This window comes from Delphinapterus leucas, chromosome 12 (genome assembly GCF_059928025.1).
Source record: "Delphinapterus leucas isolate spDelLeu-1000000601 "Yukka" chromosome 12, BTC_Dleu_Yukka2, whole genome shotgun sequence".
Classification (NCBI taxonomy): domain Eukaryota; kingdom Metazoa; phylum Chordata; class Mammalia; order Artiodactyla; family Monodontidae; genus Delphinapterus; species Delphinapterus leucas.
This window is the reverse complement of record NC_143140.1, coordinates 45,936,108-45,953,999: the sequence shown is the minus strand read 5'-3', so window position 1 is coordinate 45,953,999 and position 17,892 is coordinate 45,936,108. Positions and strand designations below refer to the sequence as shown.

Here is a 17,892-nt window from a genome sequence, read left to right as displayed (position 1 = left end):
CCTTGTTAATATAGGTAACCTATTTTATAGTTTTCCAAAAAGATGTTATTAAGCAGTGGTGACATTTAACTAGTATTTGGCTTGTAATGATTACTAAAAGCGTATTTTCCATGTGGAATAAAATAGTTTTTATAGACTTTATGGATTCCAGGCAACCAGCTTAACTTTTTGAGGGGCAGATGATTATAATTCTCTGCTTCTTAAGTGTTAGTTTGGGCCATAGCCCTGACATAGCTTTAAATTATGGTTAATTTGCAGTTTCTTATATGTATGACAATAGTTGATGTAAATATTTATAGGAGCCTCTGTCTTTGCTTTGCAGAACGTTCATAACTCCATGAATGAAACTGAGAAGTCTAAAATAGGCCAAGGGTACTTAAGCTCACCTTCAGCATTTACTAATAACACATACCTACACAGATAGCTGATGGCTGTCTTAGCTTATGGTTCCTGCCTAATGATGGACTTTAGTTTTGCTTGTCTCTGATCTTGCCTGTCTCTGGTCACTGTTCCTCAAATATTGTTATTTCATACAAATGGCTGAGTTTGACACTTTTATCTGTTAGGTAAAATGAACCATAGCTAGAGGAAAACAGTGGTTTCTAGTTTATGCTCAGCTTGAGCAACTAGAGCAGCTTTTCTTTGTTTTCTTTTTATTTATTTATTTATTTATTTATTTGGGCTGCTCCAGGTCTTAGTTGTGGCACATGGGATCTTCGCTGCAGCATGCGGGCTCTTAGTTGCGGCATGCAGACTTCTTAGTTGCGGCATGTGAACTCTTAGTTGCAGCATGCATGCAGGATCTAGTTCCCCTACCAGGGATCAAACCTGGGTCCCCTGCATTGGGAGCACAGAGTCTTACCCACTGGACCACCAGGGAAGTCCCTAGAGCAACTTTTCTTGAAATTAGGAGGAAAATATGAATGTAAGGATGAGAAGATACTAAATCTTGCCTTTTAAGTTTCAGAAGTTTTAGTCATCTTAAGTTAACCATAGTTAAGTCTGATTTATGTTTAGTTTCAGAATTTAGCACTTTATTTGTCTCTGGATAAGTCAAAAGCATTTTAAATGATATCCAAAAAAAAACCTTTAAAGAATTTTTGCTATAATTTGCCTCAGTTGTCTGTCTCTTTTCCATATTCTTCAAGCAGATAAAACTTAAAACTAGCTAGAACCAACCTTTTTCTTTTTTTAAGGAATAACTGACATATAACATTATATTAGTTTCAGGTGTATAACATAATGATTTGATATTTGTATACATTGTGAAATGATCACCACAGTAAGTCTAGTTAATATCCAGAATCATACATAATTACCACCAAAAAAATGCTTCTGTGTGTGGTGAGAATAGAACCATCTGTTTTCATGCTGCCCCTTGGTAGTACATGTAGCTTATCTGTTGAATTCATAGTAACTTCTCTGTTATACTTTTTTGATTTAAAGATGTTTTCCTGTTCAGAGATGTTTGTTAACTGCTGGTGCTCACAGGGAGATACCTTAGCCAGACATTCAGGCTTTTTAGTTTTAATTCCCATCATCTCCTATGGTTTAGAATATACAAGAATTACTTCCTAAATATACTTCTTTCTTCTCTGCATGTAGTTCACACTGTTTTCACCATTCTCAACTGTCTTCCTGAAGTATGGCTGACTCCATGTGTTAAAGGAATACTGACCAAACCAATCGTCAGTTCCTTTATGCTTTTTCCTTTTTCTTTATACAAATGGTATCATGCTGTAGACAGATACTGTTCTGAAACTTCTTATACTTTACACGTCTCAGGCAGGCTTCCTGATCAGTCTATGGCTGAGTTATATTTTCTAAAAGCTGTATAATAATTCATTTTATGTTTGTAACAGTTTAATAAGATTTTTAGTTTTCTGGGTTTTTGTGTGTGTGTGTTGTGATTTTTTGTTTTTTGGTATTATATAAACAATGCTAAAGTAAATTTCTATGCACTGATACCTTTCTGCATATGTGGAAATATTTGTAGGATTAATTCCTGGTGGAATTGTTGGCTCAAAAGATAAATGCGGGCTTCCCTGGTGGCACAGTGGTTGAGAGTCCGCCTGCCGATGCAGGGGACACAGGTTCGTGCCCGGTCCGGGAAGATCCCACATGCTGCGGAGCGGCTGGGCCCGTGAGCCATGGCTGCTGACCCTGCGTGTCCGGAACCTGTGCTCCGCAATGGGAGAGGCCACAACAGTGAGAGGCCCGCGTACCGCAAAAAAAAAAGATAAATGCATTGGGACTTACCTGGTGGCGCAGTGGTTGAGAATCCGCCTGCCAATGCAGGGGACACGGGTTCGAGCCCTGGTTCGGGAAGATCCCACATGCCGTGGAGCAACTAAGCCCGTGTGCCACAACTACTGAGCCCACGTGGCACAACTACTGAAGCCTGCGCGCCTAGAGCCTGTGCTCCACAAGAGAAGCCACTGCGATGAGAAGCCCACACACCACAACAAAGAGTAGCCTCTGCTCAACGCAACTAGAGAAAACCCGCGTGCAGCAACAAAGACCCAACGCAGCCAAAAATAAATAAATAAATTGAAAAAAAATTTTTAATTAAGAAAAAAAGATAAATGCATTTAAAAGAATGATAGATATCATCGAAACACCCTCCTTAAAAGGTTGTACCAGTTTTCACTATTATCAGCAAGTTTTTTAGATGCCTATTTATCTTCACCATCATTGGGTATTAAAATTTAATACCTGCTTGTCTGACAAATGAAAATGGGATCTTACTGTTTTGACTGGCATTTCTTGTGTGAGTGAAGTTGAACATTATTGACATAGTTTTTGTGTGTTCTGCCTGTTCTGTTTGTCAGATTATTCATCTTTATCTTTCATTAGTTTTTAAGTTCTTTACATTTTCATGAAATTATTTCTTTGTTTTTTATTGCATATATTTGTCTACAGTTTTTTGTGGTCTTTCAACTTTTTGTTTATGGTGTATGGTATTTTTAACCATGTAAATTTAACTTTTTATATGCTTATCTTGTAACCTAACATAAGCTTCATAAGGGCTGGGACTGCATCTTACTCATCGTTATATTCCTCATCTTATCTAGCACTGTGCCCTTTTATAGATGCTCTTAAACTGTAGTAATAGTTGCATCCTCCCAAAACTGTAGGGGAAACAAATTATCCTTACTCTTTTCTCTTTAGAAAACCAAAATAGAATATCTTATAAAGGTTAAATAAGTTGAAAGTGACCAATCATGAGAATTTGTAATCAACAGGGATAGTCCAGTGGCTTAAACAAAAAACCTCAGCATCTTTCATTTGTATTTTGATCAAGTTGAACTGCAAGTCCTTGTGATGATCAGGGAGAAGTTAACAGGCACACTTACCACTCTAAAAATAATGGGCAAATAATACTAAGAATTACTTGATGTGACTTTATCGAAACTCTATAAACAAATACACGAAAGGATGCTCAACATCACTAATCATTAGAGAAATGCAAATCGAAACCACAATGAGGTATCACCTCACACTGGTCAGAATGGCCATCATCAAAAAATCTACAAAGAATAAATGCTGGAGAGGGTGTGGAGAAAAGGGAACACTCTTGCACTCTTGGTAGGAATGTAAATTGATACAGCCACTATGGAGAACAGTATGAAGGTTCCTCAAAAAACTAAAAATAGAACTACCATATGACCCAGCAATCCCACTACTGGGCATATACCCTGAGAAAACCATAATTCAAAAAGAGTCATGTACCAAAATGTTCATTGCAGCTGTTTACAATAGCCAGGACATGGAAGCAACCTAAGTGTCCATCGGCAGATGAATGGATAAAGAAGATGTGGCACATATATACAATGGAATATTACTCAGCCATAAAAAGAAATGAAATTGAGTTTTTTGTAGTGAGGTGGATGGACCTAGAGACTGACAGAGAGAGTGGAGTAAGTCAGAAAGAGAAAAACAAATACCGTATGCTAACACATATATATGGAATCTTAAAAAAAAAAAAAAAAAAGGTTCTAAAGAACCTAGTGGCAGGACAGGAATAAAGACGCAGACATAGAGAATGGATTTGAGGATATGGGGAAGGGGAAGGGTAAGCTGGGATGAAGTGAGAGAGTGGCCTGGACATATATATACTACCAAATGTAAAATAGATAGCTAGTGGGAAGCAGCTGCATAGCACAGGGAGATCAGCTCGGTGCTTTGTGTCCACCTAGAGGGGTGGGATAGGGAGGGCGGGAGGAAGACGTAAGAGGGGATATGGGGATGTATGTATATGTGTAGCTGGTTCACTTTGTTATACAGCAGAAACTAACACACCATTGTAAAGCAATTATACTCCAATAAAGATGTTTAAAAAAAACCACAAAAAACTCTAAAGCAGTCCTCATATAAAGAGAAATTATAACCAGCTGAGAAAACCATGAAATTTTCTTAAGCTAACCATGATCTTTTTTAATATATAATCTATCAAACTCTTAGCTAATCATAGAAAGGAATGGACTTTTTCTCCCTCCCACTACCTGTCTATTAAAGTGAATCAGATATAATCATGCTTGTGTCAAAAGTTCAAAAGGGAAAATGGAGGTAAAATGAGCTGAATTGGCATTCTTCCCTCAACATTGTACCTGTAAGCTTGATATGTTGTTTCAGAGATTAACTTTATAGACTTCCGTACCCATAAGTATGAAAATTCTTAGGGAACTCTTTTCACAAGCTTGATCTTAACATATTGAATAAAGAGAGCAGCTAATCCCTTTTGTAAAGTAATTTGAGAGGAGGGAATTCAAAATGTAAAGTCTCACCTGCAGAAAACACTCAATTCTGTAAAGGCCTTTCTATCTTTAGACACTTACAAAGACTTAATATTTTAATGCGGAAGGGTGAACTTGGTTAAAAAGCCAATGGGTGAAATTAGAGAGAAATAATCCAGTGCTTTCTTTCTGGGAATTATCATCCTGCTCTCCAGGGGACCTAATTTTATTCCCTGTGGGGAGTGAGAATACCCCTCTGTACAGCAAGCCAGCATCTCTAAATATAAGCTTGACTTTTAGTATAATAAGAGTCTTGTTAGGTGCAATTTTGCTCTTAGTCACTAATACAATGAACAAATGTTGTGGTTACCTGGGAAAGAAAATTCAAGTGCTTTTAAACCTCTTGTGAGATTTGGTTTCATGCTTGAAACCTATACAGTGTTATGCCCAATAGCATCTGTAGAAGATTCCAAGCTATAAGGTATACTACATAGAGAAGTTAATACACGTTGGAAAAAATTGAAACCACTGCAAAATGGGTTTAAGGTCCTGAATAAAAAGCTTTTCTTTTCCTGAATGACACTTACTAGTGGCATTAAGTTTAAGAAATGATTGGAAGTTTCTTAGGGGTGAATTTTACATGATGATGATGTCCCTGTAAGAAGCCAGTCTTTCCTTCTGGTGACACTTTTTCTTTTCAGCTTTAAAATAATTTGTCATTCTACAAGTGCAAAGACTGAATAAAGGACAAAATATAATCTGAGAGTATATAGTATTAAATAGCATTTTCAGTATGGTATGGCATTAATTGTGTTAGGTCATTTGTGTCCCTACCAACTTTGTGATATTATATGCATTTTAAAATCTATTCTTGATTATAAAATTGTAGTGGTATACAGCTTCTGCTAATAGCCCTCAGTCGTAAACCATTTTAAATTGCATTTGATAGTGTATTTTCTCTTTAGGATCAGTAAACGATAATAGAAATCTTTCTTATTACTTTAAGTTTAGAATTTGACCGAAGCAGTCTTTGCGTTCTTTCAAGAATAGTCTTCCATTCCGATGTAACCTCAAGGTACTGGGCATTATGTTTTCAGTTCTTAAACTTGCCCATAGCCTGTAAGCTCTGGATAGATAGACCTTATGTGTATAACTCCTAATTTCCTATTCGTGGTAAGAGTGCATTGCACTCTTTCCCTGCTGTTTTCTCGCATTTTTAAGAAGACTATTAAGAATAATTCTGTATTCTTTTCTTTCACTATGAAACATCTAATTTAGTCATAATAACAAAATATTTTGTATTTCATTTCAAAGTAGTTAAGGTCTGTTTCCCCTATGAGCGTTGTATACTAAACTGTATAGCAATCAGAGCTAGCTTCATCTCACTCCTGACATTTTTACAGCTTACTGAAATAGAAAAACTGACCTATATTTATGTAACTGACGTCAGGCAGAATGACATCCAAAAGCATATGTACAAACGTGCATTTTAAAAGTTGTATTCTAGTATAAGTAACATACTTTTTAACAGCCATGTAAAAAATGCACTTTTTTACATTTAAAGGTAAAATGTCATCTTAATAACTTTATGATTTTCTTATATTAACATAACTAGGCTTGCCATATTATCAATTTGACAAACAGGTCCTCCCCCAACCCCCCACTTTTTTGAAGTCCTTATAACATGCTTCAGCTTAGGAGTGATTTTCTGTTTGTTTCAGACAAATCTGCCTATTTTCAAGCTGAAGGAATCTACCGTTAGAAGAAGATACAGTGACTTTGAATGGCTGCGAAGTGAATTAGAAAGAGAGAGCAAGGTAAGAATTATTTGTAATGTGACTGTAAAACAAAACATTCCAAATTTTAATGTTTAAGACTTCTCAGGAGAATTATCTTGAATAAAGTGAGTAAAAGAAAACATTTCTTTTTTTTTTTTCAAATAGTTCAATTTCATTTTACTTCATAGGAGATGGGGGAAGTGTGCAGTTTTTCCTTAGAACTCTTCCTTCTCATGTCTACTTCAGTGGCCCAGTTGAGGCCTTTGCTGACTCACACTTAGATAACTCTTCTTAGAACTTTCTTGCTATTGCTTCCTTCCTTTCCATGATCTTCCTGTCCCACCTTCCTCTCCTCCCCTTGCTAAATTTCTCTTCTTCAGTACATCTCCTATATCAGTGTATTTCCATTTTCTTTTTTTTTTACTGACGCCATACTTTTTTTTTTTTATCATCACACATTAATATATAACAGAAGTTTCATAAACCAGTACTTACCTTACTCTGTGTGACAGGTACTGATATTCCTCAGATTAGCTTTTTAAATGATGGCCATGATCTACTGTTGGGTTGCTACCTGCAGTTTTAGAACACTGTCATATATCCTGATAATAATTGTCTTCTCTTAGAAGAAATTTGGTGGCTTTGGCTGCAACATAGAGAGAACAAGGTCTCATTCTAATGTCTCTTATTTCAGCCCTACATCAGAATGACATATATGGCATGGAGTCATGAAAAGTATACTCAGAATAGCGAAAAGTTATCTTGTGACTCGAGTGTAGTAGGATAAGAAGTGGGTATGGTAGGAGCCCTGAAGTAGGTTAAGGCTAACTCGTTCTCGCTTCTGAAGTGTACTAAGGTAGAAAAGGAAGGAAAATGTCCTTAACCAGAAAAATGTGGCTGGATACAAAAGCAACATATACAAATCATAGCATTCCATCAAAAATGGAAAAACAGTTTTACTCCAAAGAATATCCAAGTATAAAATACTTACAGATAAAACTGGAAATATAAGACCCAAGTAAAGAAAACTTTAAAACTTCATTGAAAGATCAAAAGAAGACCATAATAAACAGAAATATTACATTCCTGGTTTGGAATATTCACTTTTGAAGATTCATTTACTCTATAAACATTTGAGAGCTCATTCTGTGTGTTCTGTCAGTTGCAGACAGAACTGTGAACAAATGAAGGGTCCCTACTTTTATGGCACTTTATTGGGTAAGTTGGGGTAGTGGTGAAGGGAGACCAGAAAAAGATGGTAAGATATATAATACGTTAGATGGTAATATGCTCTAAAAATCAAAATTAAGGGAAATAGGGAGTGCCAGGAGAGCTACTGTCATATAGGATAGTCAAGGGAAGGCCTCTCTTAGAGGTGGCATTTTAGCAGTAGACCTGACAGAAATAAGGCAGTATCTCCTAACTTATTTATAAATTTGTAAAATTCTAATACAAATCTTATTGGAGTTCTTTATAAACCTGCAGATTTATATAGAGCTTTAGAATCAGAGAAAGCTCAAGAATAGTCAAAAGTTATTTTTACCAACAGTTTAGCACCTGCAGACATCAGAGCATATGTTAAGACTACAGTAATTAAAACAATGTAGTATTGCTTTAGGTATGGACAAATAGATTAGCAGAATGTCAGAAAATTTAGAAGCTGACGACATGTTTACTGGAAATTTAGTTCATAACAAAAATAACATTGTCAGTTTGTGCAGAAAGGAATTTATATTCAGTAAATGGGGTTGAAACATTTGGCTATTTGGGAATAAAGATTTATAACTCACTGTATATAAATTACAGATGGTTTGAAGATCTACATGTACAAAACAAGTTAGGAAAGTTTTGGGTAACAAAGAAGAAATTTTTTATGACCATAGGGAAAAGTGTCTTTTTTTCCCCCACCTTTATTGAGATAGAATTGACAAATAACATTAAGTTATATAACACAATGATTTGATATATGTATATATTGTGAAATGATTACCATAATAAAATTAGTTAATACATCTGTCACTTCACATAGGGGTTTTTGGTTTTGTTGTTTTGTTGTTAGTGGTGGTAACATTCAATATCTCTTGAAACATTCAATGTTTCTCTTAGCAACTTTTAAGAGTACAATACAATCCTGTTAACTATAGTTACCATGCTATGCATTAGATCCCAGAACCTACTCATCTTTTAACTGAAAGGTTGTACCGTTTGACCAATGTCTCCTCATTTCCCCCACCCCTCAACCCATCTACTACTCTCTGTTTCTGTGAGTTCAGCTCTTTTAGATTCCACATATAAGTGAGATCACACAGTATTTGTCTTTTTCTGTCTGATTATGGGAAGAAGTGTCTTGATAGGCTTGTGGCTTTGCTTAACATAGCACCTGGCACACTGGAGTGTTTAATACGCATTTCATGAACGTATACATCACTTTTTTTTATGACAGCTTTATTGACATAATTCACATGCCATACAATTCACCAATTTAAAGTGTACAATTCATTAGCTCTAGTAGTTTTCTGGTAGCATCTTTAGGATTCTCTATGTATAGTATCATGTCATCTGCAAACGGTGACAGCTTTACTTCTTCTTTTCCGATTTGGATTCCTTTTATTTCCTTTTCTTCTCTGATTGCTGTGGCTAAAACTTCCAAAACTATGTTGAATAAGAGTGGAGAGAGTGGGCAACCTTGTCTTGTTCCTCTTCTTAGTGGAAATGCTTTCAGTTTTTCACCATTGAGGACGATGTTGCCTGTGGGTTTGTCATATATGGCCTTTATTATGTTGAGTAAAGTTCCCTCTATGCCAACTTTCTGCAGGGTTTTTATCATAAATGGGTGTTGAATTTTGTTGAAAGCTTTCTCTGCGTCTATTGAGATGATCATATGGTTTTTCTCCTTCAATTTGTTAATATGGTGTATCACGTTGATTGATTTGCGTATATTGAAGAATCCTTGCATTCCTGGAATAAACCCCACTTTGGTAAAGTAGCAGGATACAAAATTAATGCACAGAAATCTCTGGCATTCCTATATACTAATGATGAAAAATCTGAAAGTGAAATCAAGAAAACACTCCCATTTACCACTGCAACAAAAATAATAAAATATCTAGGAATAAACCTACCTAAGGAGACAAAAGACCTGTATGCAGAAAATTATAAGACACTGATGAAAGAAATTAAAGATGATACAAATAGATGGAGAGATATACCATGTTCTTGGACTGGAAGAATCAACATTGTGAAAATGACTCTACTACCCAAAGCAATCTACAGATTCAATGCAATCCCTATCAAACTACCACTGGCATTTTTCACAGAACTAGAACAAAAAATTTCACAATTTGTATGGAAACACAAAAGACCACGAATAGCCAAAGCAACCTTGAGAACGAAAAACGGAGCTGGAGGAATCAGACTCCCTGACTTCAGACTATACTAGAAAGCTACAGTAATCAAGACAGTATGGTACTGGCACAAAAACAGACACATAGATCAATGGAACAGGATAGAAAGCCCAGAGATAAACCCACACACATGTGGTCACCTTATCTTTGATAAAGGAGGCAGGAATGTACAGTGGAGAAAGGACAGCCTCTTCAATAAGTGGTGCTGGGAAAACTGGACAGGTACATGTAAAAGTATGAGATTAGATCACTCCCTAACACCATACACAAAAATAAGCTCAAAATGGATTAAAGACCTAAATGTAAGGCCAGACACTATAAAACTCTTAGAGGAAAACATAGGCAGAACACTCGATGACATAAATCACAGCAAGATCCTTTTTGACCCACCTCCTAGAAAAATGGAAATAAAAACAAAAATAAACAAATGGGACCTAAAGAAACTTCAAAGCTTTTGCACAGCAAAGGAAACCATAAACAAGACCAAAAGACAACCCTCAGAATGGGAGAAAATGTGTGCAAATGAAGCAACAGACAAAGGATTAATCTCCAAAATTTATAAGCAGCTCATGCAGCTCAATAACAAAAAAACAAACAACCCAATCCAAAAATGGGCAGAAGACCTAAATAGACATTTCTTCAAAGAAGATATACAGACTGCCAACAAACACATGAAGGAATGCTCAGCATCGTTGATCATTAGAGAGATGCAAATCAAAACTATAATGAGATATCATCTCACACCAGTCAGAATGGCCATTGTCAAAAAATCTAGAAACAATAAATGCTGGAGAGGGTGTGGAGAAAAGGGAACACTCTTGCACTGCTGGTGAGAATGTGAATTGGTGCAGCCACTATGGAGAACAGTATGGAGGTTCCTTGGAAAAACTACGAATAGAGCTACCATATGACCCAGCAATCCCACTACTGGGCATATACCCTGAGAAAACCATAACTCAAAAAGAGTCATGTACCAAAATGTTCATTGCAGCTCTATTTACAATAGCCCAGAGATGGAAACAACCTAGGTGTCCATCATCGGATGAATGGATAGGGAAGATGTGGCACATATATACAATGGAATATTACTCAGCCATAAAAAGAAACGAAACTGAGTTATTTGTAATGAGATGGATGGACCTAGAGTCTGTCATACAGAGTGAAGTAAGTCAGAAAGAGAAAGACAAATACCGTATGCTAACACATATATATGGAATTTAAGAAAAAAAAAGTCATGAAGAACCTAGGGGTAAGACAGGAGTGGAGACACAGACCTACTGGAGAATGGACTTGAGGATATGGGGAGGGGGAGGGGTAAGCTGTGACAAAGCAAGAGAGTGGCATGGACATATATACACTACCCAACGTAAGGTAGATAGCTAGTGGGAAGCAGCCGCATAGCACAGGGAGATCAGCTTGGGTGTTTTGTGACCGCCTGGAGGGGTGGGATAGGGAGGGTGGGAGGGAGGGAGACACAAGAGGGAAGAGATATGGGAACATATGTATATGTATAACTGATTCACTCTGTTATAAAGCAGAAACTAACACACCATTGTAAAGCAATTATACTCCAATAAAGATGTTAAAAATAAATAAATAAAGTGTACAATTCAGTGGTTCTTACTATATTCACAAAGATGTGCAACCATTACTATAGTCAGTTTTAGAACATTGTAATCACACCGTAAGAGAAACCCCATACCCGTGAGTAATCACTACCAATTTCTCCTCACCCAGCCCTAAACAACCACTAATCTTTCTCTATGGATTTGCCTGTTCTGGGCATTTCATATAAATAGAAACATAGAATATGTAGTCGTTTGTGTCTGGCTTCTTTCACTGGCTTCTTTCACTGAGAGTGTTTTCTAGGTTCATCCTATTGTATTGTTAATCACTACTTCATTTCTTTTTATTTCCCCAAAATATTCTTTTGTATGGATAAACCACATTTTATTTATCCATTTATCATTGGCAGACATTTGGGTCATTCCTGCTTTTTGACTATTGAGAATAATGCTGCTTTGGGACTTCCCTGGTGGTCCAGTGGTTAAGACTTTGCTCCCAATGCAGGGGGCCCGGGTTCAATCCCTGGTCAGGGAACTAGGTCTCGCATGCCGCAACTAAGACCCACGCAGTCAAATAAATAAATATTTAAAAGAAATAATAATGCTGCTGTGAACATTCATGTACAGGTTTTTGTATGGACATATGTGTTTGTATTTCTTGGGTACATACCTAAGAATGGATTTACAGCCATATGATAACTCTGTTTAAGCTTTTGAGGAACTCCCAGACTTTTTTTTCCAGAACAGCTATACCATTTTTACATTTCCACCAACAATGTATAAAGGTTCCATGTTTTTCCACATCCTCACCAACATTTAATATTATCTGATTTCTTTATTATAGCTTTCTTAGCGTGTGTGAAGTGGTATCTCGTGGTTTTCATTTTCCTGATGACTAATCATGTTGATCATCTTTTCATGTACTTATCAGCCATTTACATATCTTCTGTGGAGAAATTTTTTTTCAGATCCTTTGCCCATTTTATTGAGTTTCTTTTATTATTGAGTTGTATATAGAATATACTAAAAAACCAAAAAACCAAAAAAACCTCTTACAAGTCCCTCATCAGATTTACAGTTTGCAAAAATCTTCTCCCATTCTGTGGATTGTTTTCACTTGATGTTGTCCTTTGACGCACAGTGCTTCACTTTTAACATTAGACCAGATAATTATTTTGGGCATTTAACCTGTGTGAAAGTTGTACTTACATTAGTATTGCTAAGAACAATTAATCAAGTTGTTTTATTTATATATTAGTACTTTTAATTAAGATCTGTTATACTAGACTAGAAAGTAGATGAAATTTATTGTATTTACTGGTCATTATGGTTCAGTCTTTTAGCTTTTTTTATTTCAGTATGCTTTCACTATATTATGCTGGCCAGATACCCTTCTGTCCACTTCTTGCCCCACATACACACATATATCATCAGACTCATTACTTTTAAATTGGTGTGAGAATTCTAAGTAGATCTTTTCAGACTGCTTAAGCAAAAATAATTTGATGTTGAAGATCTTTGGGATCTTAGCTGGACAAACCACTCATGATTTTTGTAGGTGATTAATCCTGTTGCCTACAACCTTACCATCCATTTCAATGAGTATTTTGAGTATTAGTAAGAACGTATCTCTACGGATGATAATACATAGTAATCTTTAATCTTATATTTCATGCTAAATTCTACCCTGAATTAATGGTGGTCATTTCGTTAACACACTGGTTCTATATTCCTTTTTTTTATAATAGCTTTATAGATACAGATGTTTTTTCCTGCCCATCTTATAAACTATTCTGCTGGAGCTCAGCTAGTGGTCATGATCCCTGTTTTTTAATTGTAAGTTCCCTGCAGGTTTTAACTCTTCAACTTGACAAATGCTAATATAGAGGAGAGATTTAAGAATGTTAAAGCAAACTTATGAAGACAAATCTTTAGATGTCTTAAGCATTGGGTGTCTGGGGAGAGTAGATCTAGGAAGGAATTACAAAGTTTATGTTGGGCATTGGTTTTGTGTTTCTTTTTTGCTCTTTGTTTTTTGCTGATCTGTAAGAAGTTGTATGATCTTTCCCTTTTTTACCTTGTTGAATTATCATTTTAGGATAGAAACTCTGCATCAAGGGTTTTAGGTTTTACCTCTTAGAATATATATGATTTTATTACTGGTGTTTACTATTTATATTTCTCCTTGTTTGACTTGTTTGCCCACACCTTTTCTCTGTTTTAACATAAGATAAGGATTCACCTAAGTGGTTAGTCATTTAACAGATATTTGAGCTTCTGTTGTATGCCCAGCTTTTCTTAAAATAACCATAAAAAGCCTGAGACAAGGGTCCTTGATTTGAAAGCATTAATAGGATAGATTGGTGGTTCTCCACCAGGGGCAGTTTTGTTCCCCAGGAGACATTTGACAGTGTCTGGAGACCATTGTTATTGTCACAACTGTGGGGTGCCTACTGGTGGCATCTAGTGGGTAGAGGCCTGGGATGCTGTTGAATAGGTATTCTACGGTGTACAAGAAACCCCTCCCCCCAGTACATTATCTAGTTCAAAATGTTAATATTGCCATGGTTGAGAAATTCTGAGATAGAGAACCCAACTAACCTGTGAAATAAATAGCTAGGTGCTATTTAATTCAAACAAATATTTGAGCTCCAGATAATTCCCAGAAGAGGGAGATCAGTCATAAGTTGTCCCTAGAGGAAAGTTAGGCTTTGACAGGGAAGATTTGGGATGTGCCTCTAGTGTGAGAAGGAAGAAATGACAGGTCTTTGGGGAAAGATAGGATAATGGGTTTGGGAGAAAGTTGACGTGCTTCTTAGCCTAGGAAATGGAAGAGTGGCAACAAGTAGAGTTGATTATCTTGTCATCAGCTCAAACACAGGTAGGAAAGATTATATGCAGATGGTATGAGGTGGAAGAAATTTACCACAGAATTCTTATCTGCCCATGCCAGAAAGAACATTGTTAGTATTTTACTTCTTCATTTTATTGAGAGTTGAGTTTGATCTCTTCAGTTACCATTGTAATAAAGCATTGTCTTCCCCAAGTGACATCAGAACTGTCTGAGGGGCATGGTAGCCTTTATTTCAGTATTGATTATTTGCTTTGTATACTTGTGCTTTGATAAGTCCAGGAAAAATGAAAATGAAGCTGTGGGCCCTGCCATCGAGGAGCTTTGGTCTGAGGGACTATTGTGGCATTTTGGTTATCTTGCCTCCAAAACATTGAATCATTTTTCAGTGTATTTTTATTGATTCCTTTTTACTGTATATTTAAACTAGTTTAACAATGGGATGGTTCTCATAGTGAAGATATACTTTGTCTTCATGTTATGCTCTCTAAATTTTCCCAACTCAACCAGCATGTTCAAGAACTTCTTTCCTTATCTTGTTTTAGGTTGTAGTTCCCCCACTCCCTGGGAAAGCGTTTTTGCGTCAGCTTCCTTTTAGAGGAGATGATGGAATATTTGATGACAATTTTATTGAAGAAAGGAAGCAAGGGCTGGAGCAGTTTATAAACAAGTAAGTGCTTTCTGTTCCTCAAGGTCTAAGAGTGAATAGTGGTCTGAGCTGTCTTTAGGTGACTGCTGTTTATTAATTTAGATAAACTGGTGCTTTTTCTTTTTGGTCATTTCCTAACTTTTTGTATCATTTAAACAAAGTGAAAACATATAACAAGTTGAATATCGTGATAAATATTAACACACTTGAGTAATACGAGTATCTTTGTGTTGACCTAAGTTTTGTATTTGTTTTTCTTGGTTAATTTATGCAAATTACATTTACAATTACAGCATTTAAAAAATAGTTTTACTTATTCTTTCTGATTTAAGGTATGTTCTAGCATGAACAGTAAAACTTACAATACACTTGCAATCATCTTGATTGCAGATAGAAGTATCATCAGCATGTCTTGTGTAAAGGTGCACATTTAAAATTTTTGTGGCAAAATATATTCTTTTGAAAATGTAAGGAGACTGTATCATTTATCTTTTACTTTAGAAACTTAATAAACTCAAACTCTAGCTTTTAATTTTACTCCTATTTGAAATATAGCCTCTTTTTTTTTTTTCTTTTTTGGAAGAGTTATGCCTGGAAAGGACTCACTATAATTGTGCATTTGGCCTTAAGTTTGACCAAATAAAGTCAACTCCTAGAGAATACAGTTGTGTGAGCTTATTTATTAGCAATACTTTAATTTTTATCTAGTAATTTGAAGATCTGTGAGTGGTAAACAGAGGGAAAGTTATACAAAGCCCTTAACTTTTAGTTATCTGAGAGCACACAACCTTCATTGTCTTCTTATGAACATACTTTCTTTTTGGAGAAGGCAGTGCTAGCTTGGATGTTTTTAAATTCTGAAATAAAGTCTGGTTGCTCAGTCTGATCTTGTGTTTAGTCTGATGGAAACGTTTAAAAGCAAGCAAAAAACAAAAACAAAAAAACCTGAACATTTGTGCCTATTTCTTAGTATTTTGGGGCTTTTATTGAACTTCAGTGTATTTCTAACTATAATCCTATATCTTTTCCTTCTTTAAAATGGATTCTTAGAATCAATGACATTGTTTCACTTTTAACATTAAAATTCATTTAGGTTTCTTACGAATATACCAACTAATATGTAAAGAAGTTAATTGGGTACATACGCCAGAGGCAGTGCAAAACTAGTGATTAAATGTTTTCTAAATTACCCTTATGATCTGAAGGAAAGAAAATATACTGTTAGTTGATAGACCATAGCTTTATGGGCAGTCCAGAATAACACTTATTATTACTAAGTTGTTTGTGCTTCCTAACCTTAAAATGTGTATGTTTGGTCCCCCTCCACCACTTTTATAAAATACTGGACTGAATTTGTATCTTTTATTCCTAGGGTCGCTGGTCATCCTCTGGCACAGAATGAACGTTGTCTTCATATGTTTTTACAGGATGAAATTATAGATAAAAGCTATACTCCATCTAAAATAAGACATGCCTGAAATTTGGCAAGAAGGGGCAAGAAAAACTTTCCATGACTATTAATGATTCATATGCACCAGTGAAGAAGTTCTAATAACTTTAGCATGCCGCACAAAAACTGGTCTAATATGCCTTCAGTATACTAACACCCATATGCTCAGTTTTGTTCTGTTTTGTTTTGGCAGTTTACAAGAAGTTAATTTGCTTTCGTGAAAAAAATCCCTCATTCCAGCCTTTCTATATAAATAGTTCTTTCTTGCTGTTTTAATGTGGTACACACTCTAGCTTCACAAACCTGTTACTCTAGTATAACTTGCAGTGTCCTAACTAAAGTTACTCATTTGGTCTTACCTGCAGTTTTTGTGTCATGTTTGCTTCTTGAATCTGATTAATAGAATTTTTCTCTTATCCCCTTTTTAATATGTGCTGTCACTTGACCTAATTTATGTGTGGAAGCACTACACATTGGTTTCCAGTACCCTACACGTAAGATACACACTTGTGTGCAGAAAGTATCTCCCTTCAGGCTTGTAATCCCCTTCACATGGAAGATCAGTGAGGGAAATCTTTATATTCTGTATAAAAACAAAATCAAATTTATATACTAAAATCATTTGTCTAAAAATTTAAGTTGTTTTCAAATAAAAATAAAAATGCATTTCTGATATGCACGGATTGTGTTGCTTCTGGCTTTTCTTTTCTCCCTTCAGAAGACTTTCCTACTTAACTCACTTGTTGAGAGGGATTATTTACTAATTATATACTTTTCTCATTCCTGTAACTCCATTCCTCTTTAAGCAGTGGTGATATCAAATATGCTACTACCCTTTGAATGGGGCTATTTTCTTTTACACAACAAAAAAAGTGATGTACTAGGAAAAGCATTCCTTAAAGCTTACTGAGTTGTTATGAAGTACTTCGTGTATTTGGAAAATACTCTATAATCTCAAGTCATTCTTTTCAAAAGGCCTCTTAAGATAAGTCAATAGCATGCCCCCTATTTTTCAGAAGAATTTTTTCCCTAGCTCATCTGAGTGACTTGTTTAAACTTAGCAAGGGTGTAATAACCGTTTTCTTAGTCAGCAGGTTCATGCTTTCTCTTTAGTTTGGTTTAGGATAGTGGCACGCTTTCTCCTCTTTAACCAAGGGAGAAGGGCAGTGTTCTAGCTGACTTGTATTATTGATAAGAAACCAGCAAATGCATGACTCCTTGCTGCCTAACTTGTGCTGCGGCCAGACCTTTACGGCCAGAATGTGGTTTCCAATTTGAATCTGCACAACATCTGGTGCTTGGGGGACCCGTTGTGACCTAGAGTTAAACTCCAAGGTAAGGAAAGTTTGCCCTTGCACTCCAGAAGTGTCTCATTTAGAGACAGGTCAGTCCGTTTGAGAGGAAATCAGCTTAGGCCTTGACCAAACTATGATGTCCCCCAAGCAGATGGATATCATAG

The 17,892-nt window shown here is 36.0% G+C and overlaps 1 protein-coding gene across 3 annotated transcripts in view; it reads left to right on the top strand.

Moving 5' to 3' along the window:
• SNX3 (sorting nexin 3) overlaps nt 1-17,112 on the top strand; it is a 43,763-nt gene extending 26,651 nt beyond the window's left edge. For all 3 annotated transcript variants that reach the window (XM_089921920.1, XM_022553892.3, XM_089921919.1), the window contains exons 2-4: nt 6,458-6,553; nt 14,880-15,004; nt 16,356-17,112. In XM_089921920.1, the coding sequence (XP_089778046.1) occupies nt 6,458-6,553; nt 14,880-15,004; nt 16,356-16,461 (327 nt within the window). In that variant the 3' untranslated portion in view covers nt 16,462-17,112. The remainder of the gene's footprint in view (nt 1-6,457; nt 6,554-14,879; nt 15,005-16,355) is intronic.
• The last annotated feature ends 780 nt before the right edge of the window (nt 17,113-17,892 follow it).